Source organism: Myxine glutinosa, chromosome 5 (assembly GCF_964187855.1).
Source record: "Myxine glutinosa chromosome 5, kmMyxGlut1.1, whole genome shotgun sequence".
Lineage (NCBI taxonomy): Eukaryota > Metazoa > Chordata > Myxini > Myxiniformes > Myxinidae > Myxine > Myxine glutinosa.
The window spans coordinates 69006019-69026442 of NC_136265.1; the positions used below are offsets into that span (position 1 = coordinate 69006019).

Sequence of the window (20424 nt, forward strand, 5' to 3'; positions counted from 1 at the left end):
CTATGGAAACAGCAGCTGGTACTATCTACCATCATTTATGTTATCACTATGGAAACAGCAGCTTGTACTATCTGCCATCATTTATGTTATCACTATGGAAACAGCAGCTTGTATTATCTACCATCATTCATGTTATCACGATGGAAACAGCAGCTTGTACTATCTACCATCATTCATGTTATCACTATGGAAACAGCAGCTTGTACTATCTACCATCATTCATGTTATCACTATGGAAACAGCAGCTTGTACTATCTACCATCATTCATGTTATCACGATGGAAACAGCAGCTTGTACTATCTGCCATCATTCATGTTATCACTATGGAAACAGCAGCTTGTATTATCTACCATCATTCATGTTATCACTATGGAAACAGCAGCTTGTATTATCTACCATCATTCATGTTATCACTATGGAAACAGCAGCCTGTACTATCTACCATCATTCATGTTATCACTATGGAAACAGCAGCCTGTACTATCTACCATCATTCATGTTATCACTATGGAAACAGCAGCTGGTACTATCTACCATCATTCATGGTATCGCTATGGAAACAGCATCCTGTATTATCTACCATCATTCATGTTATCCTATGGAAACAGCAGCTGGTACTATCTACCATCATTCATGTTATCACTATGGAAACAGCAGCTGGTACTATCTACCATCATTCATGTTATCACTATGGAAACAGCAGCTTGTACTATCTACCATCATTCATGTTATCACTATGGAAACAGCAGCTTGTATTATCTACCATCATTCATGTTATCACTGTGGAAACAGCAGCTTGTACTATCTACCATCATTCATGTTATCACTATGGAAACAGCAGCTTGTATTATCTACCATCATTCATGTTATCACTATGGAAACAGCAGCTTGTACTATCTACCATCATTCATGTTATCACTATGGAAACAGCAGCTTGTATTATCTACCATCATTCATGTTATCACTATGGAAACAGCAGCTTGTATTATCTACCATCATTCATGTTATCACTATGGAAACAGCAGCTTGTATTATCTACCATCATTCATGTTATCACTGTGGAAACAGCAGCTGGTACTATCTACCATCATTCATGTTATCACTATGGAAACAGCAGCTTGTATTATCTACCATCATTCATGTTATCACTATGGAAACAGCAGCTGGTACTATCTACCATCATTCATGTTATCACTATGGAAACAGCAGCTTGTATTATCTACCATCATTCATGTTATCACTATGGAAACAGCAGCTTGTATTATCTACCATCATTCATGTTATCACTATGGAAACAGCAGCTGGTACTATCTACCATCATTCATGTTATCACTATGGAAACAGCAGCTTGTACTATCTACCATCATTCATGTTATCACTATGGAAACAGCAGCTTGTACTATCTACCATCATTCATGTTATCACTATGGAAACAGCAGCTGGTACTATCTACCATCATTCATGTTATCACTATGGAAACAGCAGCTTGTACTATCTACCATCATTCATGTTATCGCTATGGAAACAGCAGCTGGTACTATCTACCATCATTCATGTTATCGCTATGGAAACAGCAGCTGGTACTATCTACCATCATTCATGTTATCGCTATGGAAACAGCAGCTGGTACTATCTACCATCATTCATGTTATCGCTATGGAAACAGCAGCTGGTACTATCTACCATCATTCATGTTATCACAATGGAAACAGCAGCCTGTACTATCTACCATCATTCATGTTATCGCTATGGAAACAGCAGCTTGTACTATCTACCATCATTCATGTTGTCACAATGGAAACAGCAGCTTGTATTATCTACCATCATTCATGTTATCACTATGGAAACAGCAGCTTGTATTATCTACCATCATTCATGTTATCGCTGTGGAAACAGCAGCTTGTACTATCTACCATCATTCATGTTATCGCTATGGAAACAGCAGCTGGTACTATCTACCATCATTCATGTTATCGCTATGGAAACAGCAGCTGGTACTATCTATCATCATTCATGTTATCGCTATGGAAACAGCAGCTGGTACTATCTACCATCATTCATGTTATCACTATGGAAACAGCAGCTGGTACTATCTACCATCATTCATGTTATCGCTATGGAAACAGCAGCTGGTACTATCTACCATCATTCATGTTATCACAATGGAAACAGCAGCCTGTACTATCTACCATCATTCATGTTATCGCTATGGAAACAGCAGCTTGTACTATCTACCATCATTCATGTTGTCACAATGGAAACAGCAGCTTGTATTATCTACCATCATTCATGTTATCACTATGGAAACAGCAGCTTGTATTATCTACCATCATTCATGTTATCACTATGGAAACAGCAGCTGGTACTATCTACCATCATTCATGTTATCACTATGGAAACAGCAGCTTGTACTATCTACCATCATTCATGTTATCACTATGGAAACAGCAGCTTGTACTATCTACCATCATTCATGTTATCACGATGGAAACAGCAGCTTGTACTATCTACCATCATTCATGTTATCACGATGGAAACAGCAGCTTGTACTATCTACCATCATTCATGTTATCACGATGGAAACAGCAGCTTGTACTATCTACCATCATTCATGTTATCACTATGGAAACAGCAGCTTGTACTATCTACCATCATTCATGTTATCACTATGGAAACAGCAGCTTGTACTATCTACCATCATTCATGTTATCACTATGGAAACAGCAGCTTGTACTATCTACCATCATTCATGTTATCACTATGGAAACAGCAGCTTGTACTATCTACCATCATTCATGTTATCACGATGGAAACAGCAGCTTGTACTATCTACCATCATTCATGTTATCACTATGGAAACAGCAGCTTGTACTATCTACCATCATTCATGTTATCACGATGGAAACAGCAGCTGGTATTATCTACCATCATTCATGTTATCGCTATGGAAACAGCAGCTGGTATTATCTACCATCATTCATGTTATCGCTATGGAAACAGCAGCTGGTATTATCTACCATCATTCATGTTATCGCTATGGAAACAGCAGCTTGTACTATCTACCATCATTCATGTTATCGCTATGGAAACAGCAGCTGGTATTATCTACCATCATTCATGTTATCGCTATGGAAACAGCAGCTGGTATTATCTACCATCATTCATGTTATCGCTATGGAAACAGCAGCTTGTACTATCTACCATCATTCATGTTATCGCTCTGGAAACAGCAGCTGGTATTATCTACCATCATTCATGTTATCGCTATGGAAACAGCAGCTTGTACTATCTACCATCATTCATGTTATCGCTATGGAAACAGCAGCTGGTATTATCTACCATCATTCATGTTATCGCTATGGAAACAGCAGCTGGTATTATCTACCATCATTCATGTTATCGCTATGGAAACAGCAGCTTGTACTATCTACCATCATTCATGTTATCGCTATGGAAACAGCAGCTTGTACTATCTACCATCATTCATGTTATCGCTATGGAAACAGCAGCTGGTATTATCTACCATCATTCATGTTATCGCTATGGAAACAGCAGCTTGTACTATCTACCATCATTCATGTTATCACTATGGAAACAGCAGCTTGTATTATCTACCATCATTCATGTTATCACGATGGAAACAGCAGCTTGTACTATCTACCATCATTCATGTTATCACTATGGAAACAGCAGCTTGTACTATCTACCATCATTCATGTTATCACTATGGAAACAGCAGCTTGTACTATCTACCATCATTCATGTTATCACGATGGAAACAGCAGCTTGTACTATCTGCCATCATTCATGTTATCACTATGGAAACAGCAGCTTGTATTATCTACCATCATTCATGTTATCGCTCTGGAAACAGCAGCTGGTACTATCTACCATCATTCATGTTATCACTATGGAAACAGCAGCTTGTATTATCTACCATCATTCATGTTATCGCTATGGAAACAGCAGCTTGTGCTATCTACCATCATTCATGTTATCGCTATGGAAACAGCAGCTTGTACTATCTACCATCATTCATGTTATCGCTATGGCAACAGCAGCTGGTACTATCTACCATCATTCATGGTATCGCTATGGAAACAGCAGCTGGTACTATCTACCATCATTCATGGTATCGCTATGGAAACAGCAGCTGGTACTATCTACCATCATTCATGTTATCGCTATGGAAACAGCAGCTGGTATTATCTACCATCATTCATGTTATCGCTATGGAAACAGCAGCTTGTACTATCTACCATCATTCATGGTATCGCTATGGAAACAGCAGCTGGTACTATCTACCATCATTCATGTTATCGCTATGGAAACAGCAGCTGGTATTATCTACCATCATTCATGTTATCGCTATGGAAACAGCAGCTGGTACTATCTACCATCATTCATGGTATCGCTATGGAAACAGCAGCTGGTACTATCTACCATCATTCATGTTATCGCTATGGAAACAGCAGCTTGTGCTATCTACCATCATTCATGTTATCGATATGGAAACAGCAGCTTGTACTATCTACCATCATTCATGTTATCGCTATGGCAACAGCAGCTGGTACTATCTACCATCATTCATGTTATCGCTATGGCAACAGCAGCTGGTACTATCTACCATCATTCATGGTATCGCTATGGAAACAGCAGCTGGTACTATCTACCATCATTCATGTTATCGCTATGGAAACAGCAGCTGGTCCTATCTACCATCATTCATGTTATCACTATGGAAACAGCAGCTGGTACTATCTACCATCATGTAACTGGGCTGGCAGGATTGCCTATACCTCGAGGTACACACACTCACCTCTCAGCTGTTTTTCTCTCGCCTGGGTTCGAATCCCGGCCCAGCTCTGAACTGCCATCCTGGTGTGTCACAGGCAGGGTGATTCTTCAATATGTGTGCCTCCCTCGGATGGATGTTAAACGCGTCAATGTGTTTACGTGTAAATGTAAATGCTTGGAATGTGTCTCAGCTCAACATTGACGTGCACCAATAAACACCATTCCGTGTGAAAGCAAAGTTGACATGTACGTATAATCCTCACATTATAAAGCTTTGCACTTCTATAAATAATGTGCAGAAAACAACTTTATGCTGCGATGCCAAAACCAATAGACAGATGTGTTTAAGATGGCTTGACCTGTACGAAAATATTTCTCATTTCAACTCCTTTCTCATGATACTGGGATCCCAGGTTCGAATCCTATACACTGTTTTTGTCAATTGTCTGCTGATGTAATTCCTGTAAACATACAACGATGTTGTGCATGTGACGTATACATGTGCAGGTTCTTCCTTCATCCTTAAACCGGTGTCAAAATAAATTAATAAATGGAAAAATTAAAAGAAAGCTTCAAAGTTTCGTGTAATTAAAGGTCACAATGACCTGTGATGATGAAATACTTGTGCATGAGGTCATGTGTTGGTGTTCATCAGGATGGTTTGATCACTTGGTCTTTGGTCCAGCAAGGCGGGGGCATGGAGGAGTCAGTAGCGGTTCCATTAGCTAGCCATTCAGCAGCTTGTATTATCATCACTATGTAAGCAGCAGCTTGTATTATCATCACTATGTAAGCAGCAGCTTGTATTATCATCACTATGTAAGCAGCAGCTGCACAAGCTGTCCAAGTTGGACAGGTCGGTGGTGAAAATGCGCAAAAAAAACGAGAATCGGATATTTGAACGAACACGAATGAGATTAAGGTGAAACTGGCGAAGAGAAAGGCAAATCCAGCAAAAACCATTCATCTTGTTCAGCTAACAAATTGACATATAGAGACTTATATTTTATTCATCGGAGTTAATGCATCTCCCTAGAAAACGTTTGGCAACAGCACTCAGACCAAACGTACTTACGATGCAAGGGCTCTGGTTCCTGAATGAGTTTGCAGAGCTTGCATAAACAAAGAGGTTGTTTAAACAGAGAAAACTGCATAAACAAAGAGAAGATTCATAAACAACGACAAGATTGCATAAACGGAGAAGATTGCATAAACAAAGAGAAAATTATATAAACAGAGAAGATTGCATAAACAAAGAGAAAATTATATAAACAGAGCAGATTGCATAAACAAAGAGAAGATTTCATAAACAGCCACAACATTGCATAAACAGAGAAAATGACAGAAACAGAGCAGACTGCATAAACAAAGAGAAAATTACATAAACAAAGAGAAGATTTCATAGACAGCCACAACATTGCATAAACAGAGAATATTGCATAAACAAAGAGAAAATGACATAAACAGAGCAGATTGCATAAACAAAGAGAAAATTACATAAACAAAGAGAAGATTTCATAAACAGCCACAACATTGCATAAACAGAGAATATTGCATAAACAAAGAGAAAATGACATAAACAGAGCAGATTGCATAAACAAAGAGAAAAATACATAAACAGAGCAGATTGCATAAACAAAGAGAAGATTGCATAAACAGAGCAGATTGCATAAACAAAGAGAAGATTGCATAAACAAAGAAGATTCATAAACAGCCACAACATTGCATAAACAGCCACAACATTGCATAAACAGAGAAAATGACATAAACAGCCACAACATTGCATAAACAGCCACAACATTGCATAAACAGAGAAAATGACATAAACAGAGCAGATTGCATAAACAAAGAGAAAATTACATAAACAAAACAGATTGCATAAACAAAGAGATTACATAAACAGAGCAGATTCATAAACAGCCACAACATTGCATAAACAGAGAAGACTTGCATAAACAACGACAACATTGCATAAACAGAGAAGACTTGCATAAACAACGACAACATTACATAAACAGAGAAAATTGCATAAACAAAGAGAAAAGGGAACTAGACCCTAATTTAAAGGTCCTCCAGAAAACTCTCATGTCAAGTTCGATTCTTTTAAGCCTGCCGACCAGAAGGTGAATTTTCCTGGTGGTCAGAAACAGACGGCGGGGTTCTCGTCCAGGCTTCCGTGTGCTTATTGCATGAGGAGAGGACACCTAATCTCTCGGTGTCGCATTTTGGAAAGGAGAAATCCGAGCCGAGCGATTAATCAGCCAAAGGCTACATCACCTTTCATTACAGAGGGTTTTGGGTCAGCAGTAGGTGACAATGCCAATCAGAAACCTGTTAAAGTATTGAGAGACATGGGGGCATCTCGGTATTTGATGTTGGAGGGCATTTTGCCACCATCGGAGAAGATGAGGACCGGTGGCCAGTGAACAGTTGCAAGATGTTAGTAGCTTTGTTAATGCACCTCTTCAGGTGGTTCACCTAAAGTCTGAGTTGGTGTCAGGACCTGTTACTGTAGGCTTCCAGTCTACTCTTCCAGTGGAAGGAGTTTCTTTTATTATCGGAAATGATTTAGCAGGTGGTAGAGTCTCGGTTGAACTGCAGTCATGGAAGAAGTGATTGCTGAGTCCAACACAGAGCAGCTGGAGCAGGAGATCCATGATATTTTCCGTCATGTGTAGTGATTCGCTCCAAGTCTCGGAAGTGCTCTGAAAAGGGTAAAGTGAAAAAAGATGTGGACTCAGAAGCCATGTACACCATAGAGGATATGTTTATGGGCCAGGTCAGAGATAACTCGGATAAGAATGAAACTATTGATGATCATATTCTTGGACCAGAAGCCAAATCTAGTAGCCAATCAGAATAAGTCTGGGAATGCATTAGGACAGTCTGGTCTCACACCAGAAAGACTTATGGAAGAGCAAAGGAAAGAGTTCAGATTTCTAGCTAATGGAGTCCACACAGAGGAGGATATTACCAAAGTAGCAGTTTGTTACTTTAAGAAGGATGGGGTCTTAATGGGGGAAATGGAGACTTCCTGATGTACCTGCAGATGTTGAATGAAAGGTATGTTATCAAATTGTGGTTCCGTAACCACAACATGAGATATTGAGTTTGGCACACGAGACACCGTTGGCAGGTAACCTACGGGTAATCATAACGTGTGACAAAGTTTTGACACATTTATTTTGGCCCAGCTTGCGATGTGATGTTGTGGAGTTTTGTAAATCCGGTCACTCATACCAGGTGGCAGGGAAACCCAATCAAAAGTTCCATCAGCACCGTTAAAACCCATTCCTGATTTTGATGAAACCTCCAGTCGGGTTATCAATGATTGTGTAGGTCCCTTATCCAAGACTAAGGCAGGTAACCAATACATGTTGACTATTATGTGTGCTGCCATGACGTTCCCAGAGGCGACACCTCACAGGAAAACTGTTGCCCCAAACGCTGTCAAGGCATTCATTAAGTTCTTTGCTCTTGTTGGCCTACCTTAGGTCATAGAGTTTGATCAGGGATCAATTTTCATGTCAAACCTTTTCCCAACAGGTTTGGCACCATGTGGGAGTGAAACACGTTGAGTCAGATGCTTACCATCCTGAGTTTCAAGGTGCCTTAGAGAGATCCATAGGTGATGCCATGCCAGTAAAACAGAACCCATACAGGGACTTAACCAGTATAAAGTTCTTCCTTTCAAACTAAAGAATGGCCTCGCTACAATTCACTGCCTCATCAATGACCTTACCATGGATTTGATGGGGGAGGAGGCGTACACTGACAATGCCATCATCCATTCCATGACTTAGGATGATCACCTCAAGATAATCCGTGCTTTCTTTGTGAGACTTACTGGTGCCAAACTGACCATAAATATGGTAAAATCTGAATTTGATAAAGCACAAGTCGTGTTCTTAGGTCATATAGTGGGTCAACGTCAGGTTGAGCCAGTAAAAGTAAAGGTGGGAGCAATTGATAGCTCGGCAGCACCTTAAGGTAAAAAGGAAGTCGAGATTTCTGGGTATGGCTGGATGGTATCGGAGATTTTGTAAAATGTATCTGACATTGTTGTCCCTTTGACTAATCTGCTCGGTAAAAAGGCCAAATTTGTATGGGATTGCAAATGTCATTCGCATCCCATAAGTTTAAAGCTTAATTGGCACCAAATTGTCAGAAACACTTCAATTTAGCAGTAGATGCTGGCGATGTCGGGGCCGGAGCTGTTTTGCTGCAGGAAGATGCTGCAGGCATCGATCACCCTGTATGCTATTATTCAAAGAAGTTTGACAAACACAAAATAACTATTCTACCATAGAAAAAGAGACCCTTGATCTTCTACTAGCGTTGTAACAGTTTGAGGTATATGTAGGTACAACTATTTTTCCAGTTGTAGTTTTCACAGACCACAATCCTTTAACTTTCATCATAAAATGAAAAAGAAAAAAAAATCGGAGATTGATGAGATGGAGCTTGTCTTCACAAGATTTAAACTTGGAAATTATACCCATCAAAGTCAAAACAATGTAATTGCAGATGCTCTGTCAAGATCTCAGTAACTCGGGGATTCTTCCAGCTGTCTATTGGGAAGCATTACTGAGGGTAGTCTGTTTTTATTTTGTATTTCTGAATGCTACTCTAGGCTATGAAAGTATTTTTGTTGTTGTTTGGATTTTGTTTAAAGGGTAAGAAACTTCTCACTCTGTTCAAACTTTCTTCCTTGAAGGGGGAGAGTGTTATGGACCAGTAAAACCATTTAATTGTGCTTTGGTGAAGGTAATTATATTGGCTGTTAAATTTCCTGTTAAGTTACAACAACAACAATGACAATAACAACAATACAAGGGATAAAAGGACAGCAGTTTGAGAATGGAAGGAGAACGATAGGAAGAGATGAGGAGGAGAAGGCAACGACATTTCTCTGGAGCTGTTATGCTCATTTTCAAGCGTTAATTCATTTTAAAACCGACTTATCCAGTGAAGGAGGAATCAGGGGTCTTCTGTATGCGAACCTGGGAAGGTTTAGTGCCTCGATTATTCCCTGACCACGATGGACCAACTTCAACCCGTGGTGCATTGGTCTATGGAGATTCACCTTCGCCTCTTATATTGTACCCTGTGAGGTATTATTCGCTGAACTCCCTCTACTCATTGAATCTATTTGTCGTACATTGCACTGCTGTTATCTCGGTGATGATTTCAAAGCTTGTATATCCTCGTGCCATTTCAGGTGATTTACGTGCCATTTTCGAGGAGGCACGCAGCTGATTGACCCGTGCATAATCTTGGAGCTTATTTGTCCCTCCAATCTCTTTCTCCTTTTCTTCAAGTAACACATTGTCCTTTATAGCTTGGAGTTCCTGTCTTTATTATCTGTGATACAGCTTTATCTGTGGACTTGGGTTCTTCTCCATGCTTCTGCGATACGAGGACTTCACCTTCTGAGGACTTGTAAGATGCGACTGTCCAGTCAGCTTCACAGCCATTTATAACCCACTGTAGTGGGGCGGCTTAGCCCAAATATTCAAAAGAATTGTGCATTTTGTGAAACAAGCACCAAATTTGGCACAAATGTACATTAATATGTTGCGAACATTTTCAGATATTGGGCCACTTGAAATTGCGTAATTTTTTTTTCAATTTTTTTCAAATTTCGTAATTTCAAATTTTTCGGGTGACACCGTCACAATTTCGGTCTTCGAGACCGGCCGATAGGCAAAGTGTGACCGGAAGGGACGAGGTTCTCCTGACCACGTGGCCCTCGATCTGGGAAGCGAGAGGCGTTCCATTAGTGGACGCGCCCCTCACGCCCGACTTTTGGGCGGCCCCGGCAGGCCGTTTGTTTTGACGTTCCGTGACGGGCCCCGCACTCCCACCTCCGGGCCGACCGGAAGCTTGTGCTGAGTACATCATACCTGAACAACTCAGTGAGGCAGAACACAGCAGTGCACACCAGGGTGACCCCTTCAGTGCATAAACCAATTAACCTGTCCACTGCAGGGCATATAGAAATGAAGTTATTTTCTGCATATAATAATAATATAAGTTCAGTTCTATATAATAATTTCTGTTATCACCACTACCACTACAACTACCACTACTACAAGCTTTGTCTGGAATTTTGTGGACTAACAGACAAACAGACATACAGACAAGCTGGGATCAAAACATTACCTCCTTCCACCATTGAGTGTAGAGGTAAACATCATGGAAATTATATCATGCCCTAGATTTAATTCATGCTTACCCGTGTATTTGCTTCACTGGTTCACAAGGTCTTTTGCATACATGTAATTCAGACTCTCGTCTTCATTGCTGACCACACAATGTTCGCAACATATTAATGTACATTTGTGCCAAATATGGTGCTTGTATCACAAAATGCACAATTCTTTTGAATATTTGGGCTAAGCCGCCCCACTATATCGGCTGGCCTCGAAGACCGAAATTGTGACGGTGTCACCCGAAAAATTTGAAATTACGAAATTTGAAAAAATTTGAAAAAAAAAATTACGGAATTTCAAGTGGCCCAATATCTGAAAATGTTCGCAACATATTAATGTACATTTGTGCCAAATTTGGTGCTTGTATCACAAAATGCACAACAGGTTTGCTATGCTGCTACACTACTGGGGTTTACTGTACAAACGGCTTGCTTGAGAAAAGGTACCACATCAAGAGTCCCGAGTTAGCTTATAGCTGCATTGGCACATGAGACACCGTTGGCAGGTCACCTTAGGTGGCAGGTCACCTTAGATTGCATGACCTTAGGTAGGACAATACGAGTTGGCTGTGATGTTTGTACATATTTAATTTGATGATTCTTCAGAAAGTCATTAATTGTTACATTTAATTTGTATTATTGTGCTTAAGATATACAGCAGGGATTAATCAATTTTCCTTATAAAGTTACCCTTCTGTCTCCTGTGGTATTTCGTTTCACCATTAAAACAACACTAAGGGCACATCAGTTTCTTTATTTATTCTCTGCTGTGACACTCTTCGGGGGACGGATGCACCACCTGCGGTGGCCGAGGTCGATACGTCAGAAGGTTACTTTACATGTAAAGAAAATCCAGGTTACTGTACACCAAAACATGCCATCACAACTACAAAGTTAAAAGCCAGAGCAAATTAAACAAACAATTTTAACATTTCTTTATCAAGGAGTTTTCTAAGTCCATCTCGTATTTATTCGGTGTGGTTGATGCAACAGATTGTGGACGTGCTTTGGGTTTGTGACATCGAGGAAATTCTCTACGTGAAGCACCGCATGTTATGGTTTGTCCCAAGTTTGCACATTCTCAATGGAGATCATCTATCATTGATTCATGGCCCTCCCATATTTCGATGAGAAATGGCCCTCCCATATATAGATGAGAAATGCCCCCCCCCCCCCCCCATATATAGATGAGAAATGGCCCCCATATTCACCCTCATGCGGACATTTCTTTTCACCACAAAGACAATAACCACAATGATTAACACAAGACAAAAAACGATCATTAACAAATTTCTAAATGTGGGCCTTCACAGCTGCTCTGGAGTCTTGTCCGCCGTACGAACTGTTGAGGTCTCCTTCACCAGGCTTTGGACGTTTGTGCCCAAGTTGAAGCTGTTCTGACGAGTCGGGGAAATCACACAAAATTCCCGATAGCAGCGCTTGAAGTTCTCGTCCAGGAAAGCATAGAGAACGGGATTGAGACAACTGTTGGTGTAGCCCAGCACGATGCAGATATGCCACAAAACTTGAGTCGCGACGTTCGACGGAACGGCGACGAGGGCACGGATGATGACGAAGATGTGGATGGGCGTCCAACACACCACGAAAACGGCCACGATTACGAGAACCATACGGGTGATTCTTCGTAGGTTTCGGTCCTTCTCTTTGGAACCAGAAAGGAGCCGCACGCGGCGGAGGCGCAAGACCATGAGGCCGTAGCAAACTGTGATGATGCACATTGGCATGACGTAGGCAAACACGAACACGCAGATTTTGAGTAGGTTGGACCCATACCATTGTGGCTCAGGGAAATTCATGATGCATTCGATTTTTCCTGGGGGTAAAAACAGCATTCTTTTACTTCCCAACTATTATCGAATCAAAGTACATAGTATGCGAGTAATACAATAGACTCGCGGAAAAGCACGTTAATGTGACGGGCAATCCGTCTGTACTTTTACACGATTAAGCCTTGAAAACGTAGGCTAAAATCGAAATTACACACACAAAAAACCTTCATTTATCACAAAAATTGCACTTCCCTTTATTTGGGCGGTGTATAGGCAATAGACCACTGCAACCTGGATTACATACATGAAGCAAAAACATGCCTAATGCTTACGACGGGCGGCCTTACTATATTTTCACACCAATCAGCCTTGAAAACTCTGGCTAAAACCGAAATTACGTTGGAAAAAACTTTTGTTTATGATAAAATTTACTCCTTCCCTTCTTTGGGCGGTGTATAGGCCACAGACCACTGCCGCGATCGCTCCCGGAAATAATGAAAACTAGAGCGAAGTCGATGGCGCACCATACTGTAAATCCCCATGCTTCCCACCAAAACCAAAGTTGAAAGATGGCAAAAGGTTCCACCAGGAATGACCCCATATCAAATTTTGAGTTATTTTTCTATTTTGACCCCTGTGACCTTGAGTCCACACCCCCTGGGGGCATGATCAAAAAACATCATTACATATTTCATGCGTCCCCAATGTTGATACTTATACAAAGTTTCATGAAGAAATGTTTCGAAATGTGCTCGTAATTGCATTTTTTGGGACAGTATTTGACCTTTTGACCCTGCCTCAGGGGGCGGGGCCAGAATGATGCTGCTCTTGCACCTTTGTGCCTTGTGCTGATTCTAACTACCACATTTGGTGAATTCCTGCCCTACCGTTTAGGCGGAGATAGTGTTAGAAACGGACAGATGGATGGACAGACAGACAGACGGAGGCGATTACAATGTCCCTCCCATTTTTTCCAAAAAGCGTGGGGATAATAACCCGGGTTGTATACATGAAGCATAAACATACCAACTGCTTATGTGCATCCTATTTAATAATACGCTTGTTCGTGTGTCCGTGTTCCTGTAACAATCCTTCCCACCCATTGGTTGGACAACTGGCCTGACTAACAAAAATTAGTTCTTAATTCGTGTCTTCTTCGGTACGATTGCAGTGTGCTGATGGCTGGTGGAGTAACAAAATGGCGGGTATCACGACGCCATACTTAAGTTGACCAGACTCTTTCTCTCCCCCTCTCTCTTTAAATATATATATATATATATATATATATATATATATATATATATATATATATATATATATATATATATATATATATGCACTGCTCTCACTCTCCCCTCCGTCCCCCCTGAGTGTTACGTAATTTTTGAACGGCCCCCATGTCACCTGAAACTTCAGATCCCCTGAAACTTTGGATCCCTCCTCGTCCCTTATTTACCAACCGATTGCTCTGAAACCCGATACAGCCCTTCTGCTCGATCAAGCGATGATTGTCAGCCCACTCGGGGCTATTTATTACTCAATCCGTTCCATCCGAACAAATGACACCTACCTCACATGGAGTTCACAGGTGAACGTTTTCTTGAATGTGCAATTGATTTTCTGAAATAATTATTTGGTCGCTCTTGTTGAAGAAGAATTTCAAAACTTTATTTCCGTTAATTGATTCCAACTATTCTCACGATGCTTTGAGCATGTAGACCAGATGAAGCCGTGTACGTTTGTCTCTCACCTGGAGTAAAATACCCACTCAATGAAATTTTCTTATTTGTTCTAAACATCTAATTATTATCCAGGTGCACAGTTTAGGGTTTGATGAGTAATGGAGTTGGTCCAGCAGATCTGCTTGGGCAATGCTGTTGATTGATGACTTGAACGTCCCAAATTATTTAAGATTGTACTGGTGCTGCCAGGCGGGCAGCGGTTCAGAAGCGGGGTACAGCCACGTAGTTTGAATGTGGGATCAATGAGGGGGGGGGGGGGGGGGAGGAGAGGGAGAGGGGTTGAGGTGGTGGAGATGGTTGAAGATGGAGGAGTAGAGGTGTATCGTGTTCAAGGTACAGCAGAAGCTTGGTACCATTGGGCCTCGCCTTCTACAAAGGGATGAGGGGAAGGAAAATAATATCTAATTATTAGGTACAACGTTTAATGTTCTCCCATCTAAGTAGATAAAGATTCGTTTTATAACATCAATAGACAATATTGTGCCCTTGGTTGTGTTCACATTGTATATGTATAAGTTTACCGTACTGGACTTATTCCATTTCACTGCAATTTGAGCGATAACTTTTTAAACCTATCCAAACACAAACGACCAATGTTTTCATCTTGGCACAAGATCTACTCGTTAAACACCTGGAATTGGATGGCACACACCGTTTTTTTTGCACCTGGTGACCGCAATGATCATGACCGGCAATCCGATGGCCGAGGATATGAGCCAGATGTAAATGTTGACGAGCTTGGCGTTCCGGGGCGTGCGGAAACCCAGAGCTCGTACCGGGTGGCACACGGCGATGTATCGATCGATGCTCATGGTCGTCAGTGTGAATATGCTTGTGAACATGTTGTAGTAATCGATACCGAGAATGATCTTGCATAGGCCCAGACCGAAGGGCCAACTTCCAATCATGGTTACAGCCCCTTGAAAAGGTAATGTACTGGTGGCCAGCGCGTCGGCCAAGGCAAGGTTGAGGATATAGATGTTGGTTGCTGTTTTCATCTTTGTGTACCTGGAGAAGGAAGAGGGTGGGGAGGGGGGAGATTTGTCAATTTGAACAACTAGTACACCCGCAGACTCTGGGAGGGGCAGGAAGGGTCATTCCTCTTTGGGGTATATAGGGGAAGGTGGGGCAAAATGGCACACTTAAGCTTTCTTTGAAATTTTATCCAAAATGATGCAGTATATCTGAAATCAGACAGTGTCTTTACAATCATTATTCCATTATAAATACACAAATTACTTGGTATTAGAATCAAATCAACCATTCACTGGTGAGAACCAAAGACCAAAAATGTGCTAAGTGGGCCATTTTGTACACCACGTTGGGCAAAATGGCCCCCACATATGGGGCAATATGGTCCACCCGTGGGGCAATATGGTCACCCCATTGAAAAACATAATAATTACCCTCAGAGTCACCAATCAAAACACTTTGAACCTGAAATAATATTTATTGTGAAAAATTACAGACTACAAGGTGAGATTATGCACATAATTAGGCACAAAAGTCACAGATGAAATTCACATCTTCTTCATCCACACCTGCACAACCATCATGGGCCCAAAGACGACAGACTGTGCACTTTATCCATCCTTCTCCTATCACACTATAACTTTCCCGGCAGAATAAGCACATTGTTCCATCATCATCCTCAGACTCGCTAGATTCTTCTGGTGCCGTAAATATAGCCCGTTTACCCTTCACTATCTTCTTTTTTGGCTTTTCTGCAACTTTCTTTTGCTTCTGAGGTTTTTTTTCAGCTCTCTGCTTTGCCTTCTCTGCCTTCTGTGCTTCCTGTCTTTTCTTTTCTTCAGCTGCATCAGCAAGTCGTTTCTTGTATGGGCTTGATGTTAAATGCTCTGACATTGACCTTTTTGATTGACGTGTTGTAGGCCTACCCTTAGCAGGAGTAGCCTTAGGTGGGGGACTGATTTGAAAGGGTGAAATGAACTCCCTACTGGTGCTTGCAACAGCAGGTCTTGGAACAGCAGCATGTCTTTGAGTGTTACCAATGGGTCTCACAGTATTTTCGGGGCCTCTCACAGCATTAGCATCAGGTGCAGGAGCACCAACAGGTCTCACAGCATTTTCAGGGCCTCTCACAGCAGATGTCGCTTCAGGCTGACGGATGGAAAGGTCTTGATGTCGTGAAAAAAAGCCTCGCAACCAATCTTTTCCAGCGATTGCATTCTTGAAAGGATGCTGGAGGTGATTCTGTTCTGCCATCTGGTACGCCAATCGACGGACCTCCACTGTGGTCATCCCAAACATCATCTGCTCCATACTCAATATATACTGCACTAGTGCTGTTTCCATTTCTGTGGAGAAGACCATCTTGTAACGACCAAGAGTTTTTGATGAGCCCTTAGCACTAGCAGTCTTGTTCCCACCCTTGTGGCGTCGTTTAAGTGTGGTTTTGGGGACTCCAAATTCTTTCGCAGCCTTTTTATACCCCATGTCACCATTCTCTATTGCTTGAAGGGCTGCCTCCATTGCCTCCACAGTCCAAGACTGCCTGGTTGATTTCCGTACATAATTGCGGGGCATCTTCACCTGCAAATACACAAATGTGTGTATAAATACTCATGCATTGTTCCAACTAGGCAATTGTACACGGGTGCCCTCTCAGATTTATTATAATCACCCTGCCCCTTTGTGAGAGTAAGGTCCAATGTTTCTATCTTACTTCCACAGAAAATCAAAATTCAAACAGTGACCATTTTGATGACCCATAATCCCTTATTCCTAACCCTCATTACCCGACTTGGTGAGAACAGCACTAACTAAAGCAGACAACAATCATGAAGCACCCTGCCCAATAGATGAACTTATATTTCAGTGCATAAAATGACATGGTATAAGTAGATATGTATAAGTTACATGCATGCATGCATGCAGCCAGCCAGCCAGCCAGCATGCAAGCATGCATACATACAGACATACATACATACATACATATAGGGTAGGCCTACATGTATACATAGGCCTACATATTTGTAACAAAAATAAGAAACATGTATGGGGTAAAATGGCCCACTAAAGGGTAAAATGGTACCCCACGGGCCATTTTACCCCAGGGAAATGGACCGTTTTGCCCCATGAACGACCTCCATGAAAACCTGACATCATTGGAAACCACATGTACTGGGCAGAATGTTTCAAAGGTCAATTTTAGTGACTGACTTATACTCTAAAAGCATGCAGTAACACTAGGAAATATGAGTCACTCTGTCACCACAAACACAATTTTCTCACATACCTACCGATAGATCCTAGTAGGTGTCAAAATGTTGGATGGTTCAGCTCGAGTTCAAGACTGGATAGGGATGGCCACCATGTTGTTACTTTCTGCTAATCCACAAAGGAATGTTTTAACATGAACAGCCACAAGATGGCAGCAGCTGCTGGTGGAATATACCAAGGGGTCCATATGACCCAAGGGGTCCATTTTGTACCACTTTCCCCTATACACAAAGAATTAAGTTAAGCACCCCTACACAACGAATTAAGGTAAGCACCCCCTAATATATATTCTTTGTGTATATGTATACATTGGCATATATTCTAAGGTATGTGAGATCAAATAATGATTGGTATGACATTAGTTATTGACGTTATTGACGTTATTGACGTTATTGACGCAAAGATCGCTAGAGGTCTTCTCAGAACAATGACTGTACGTTAGAAAACATAAACGTCATCCACACTGTCCGTGATGGACCTATAGCTCCATACTTATATTGAGGTGAAAATATGCCTAAAATTCCCAAAAAATTTCACCTTAAATTATTCAGAATAAAATATTGAAAACGGCATGATTGTTATGTTTTTATGTGACCATAATATCACTTCTCCAGAAAATATAGCAATATCATGGGTATATTACACTGTTTTGACGACAACAAACTTGTAATGTGCGAGGTTGTAAAAAAACGGGGGGGGTGCTTAACTTAATTCTTTGTGTATATATACATTACAGTCGATCTATGGTCTGGTCTCAAGTACATTGGGTGTGTGTTCATTTAGCAAGTTCATTGTGAAGAGATCGCCAAGTGGTTTAAGCATTTGAGCAAACACTCCATTCAAAACCGTTAAGGAACGGCTGGCTTGGCAAGCGCTAGCTAGCTGCTTGGTAAATGAGCACAATCCGAGCTTCTACCTTTCAGTTTCGTATGAAACAGCAGGAGCGAGTTTCAAAAGTTCGCTACGAAAAATGCCATGGTAACGGCAGGAAGGGCCATGTTATTAACCCAACATTTGTGGGTTATATAGAGTACAGTAGATCTTCGCTCAGTTCTGTAAGTAAACCTTACTTCACGGATGTCGGGATTCCTCCAAATTTCTTCATTTAGTGTTACTAGGGCATGCCCGTACTATATATATGCCCGTACTATATATCTATCTAAAATTATATCCCCCCCCTCTATTTACATGAAATGGTTTGGTCCATTCGCAACGCCAAAGCGAACGGCGAACGGCTTGCAAGTACAGTGACAATCCCCCCCCCCTCTATTTACATGAAATGGTTTCGTCCATTCGCAACGACCACAGAACCCCCCCCCTCTATTTACATGGAATGGTTTGGTCCATTCGCAACGCCGGCACACGCGATCGTTCGCTGCTCTCTGATTGGTTGAATCGTTTTTTGTACATAGCTCGGTAAGTAATTGTCCGATTAATATGAAACCTTGAAAAGGCACATCCTCGGGTCCCCAGCAATATACCTGGCAAGTTAAAAGTATATCGGACCCGTGGTTGTCGAGAAACAGCGGTCACAGACAGACAAACGTACAAACGTACAAACGTACAGAGATTACTGGAATTATAGATAGACTAGGGCATGCCCGTACTATATATATGCCCGTACTATATATCTATCTAAAATTATATCCCCCCCCCCTCTATTTACATGAAATGGTTTGGTCCATTCGCAACGCCAAAGCGAACGGCGAACGGCTTGCGAGTACAGTGACAATCCCCCCCCCTCTATTTACATGAAATGGTTTCGTCCATTCGCAACGACCACAGAACCCCCCCCCCCTCTATTTACATGGAATGGTTTGGTCCATTCGCAACGCCGGCACACGCGATCGTTCGCTGCTCTCTGATTGGTTGAATCGTTTTTTGGACATAGCTCGGTAAGTAATTGTCCGATTAATATGAAACCTTGAAAAGGCACATCCTCGGGTCCCCAGCAATATACCTGGCAAGTTAAAAGTATATCGGACCCGTGGTTGTCGAGAAACAGCGGTCACAGACAGACAAACGTACAAACGTACAAACGTACAGAGATTACTGGAATTATAGATAGATAAAGAGCATTAGCGACTGTTTAAAAAGCGAATCATACGTGTTTGTGGTTCATAATATTTTTTCTTCCTGGAGAAGCTGCTGCTCACACGGAAACGCCATTACAACTATAAGCCATTTATACACATTATCAGTTATCACTGGAGGAAAAACGCCTCGGGGAAGTGGGACATTATTAGTATTAATATTGTTTTGTCATAACATTGATAATTTACGATTATCATTAATTTTGTTATTAAAAGCGTCTTTGGAAAACCGCACGATAAATCTTCTTCTTTGGAAAAACGCCACGATAAAGCTAACTTAATATGGCTATACACCTCAACACGCAACCCATTGATGGCAATGGCAAGGAAAACCCGCTTGGGGGAGAAAACCCCCTTGGAGAGGGGGGGGGGAAATGAATGAGCTACAACATTCATTATGTAACCCTTGGTCATCCTGTCAAGTTTGGTTGAGATTGGATAAGTAAGGACGGAATGTATTGGCGTCAAAAATTTATCAGACAGACAGACACAAATGGTGTATTTTAGTACTAGCCGAAACCCGTGGAACATCCACGGAAGGGAG

At 41.4% G+C, this 20424-nt stretch overlaps 1 protein-coding gene across 1 annotated transcript in view; it reads right to left on the minus strand.

Moving 5' to 3' along the window:
• Positions 1–11747: 11747 nt before the first annotated feature.
• LOC137427469 (delta-type opioid receptor-like) overlaps positions 11748–20424 on the minus strand; it is a 50860-nt gene continuing 42183 nt past the window's right edge. Inside the window, exons 2-3 of the mRNA XM_068116994.2 lie at positions 15197–15552; positions 11748–12846 (exon numbers count right to left, since the gene is read on the minus strand). Coding sequence (XP_067973095.2) covers positions 12320–12846; positions 15197–15552 — 883 coding nt within the window. The 3' untranslated portion in view covers positions 11748–12319. The remainder of the gene's footprint in view (positions 12847–15196; positions 15553–20424) is intronic.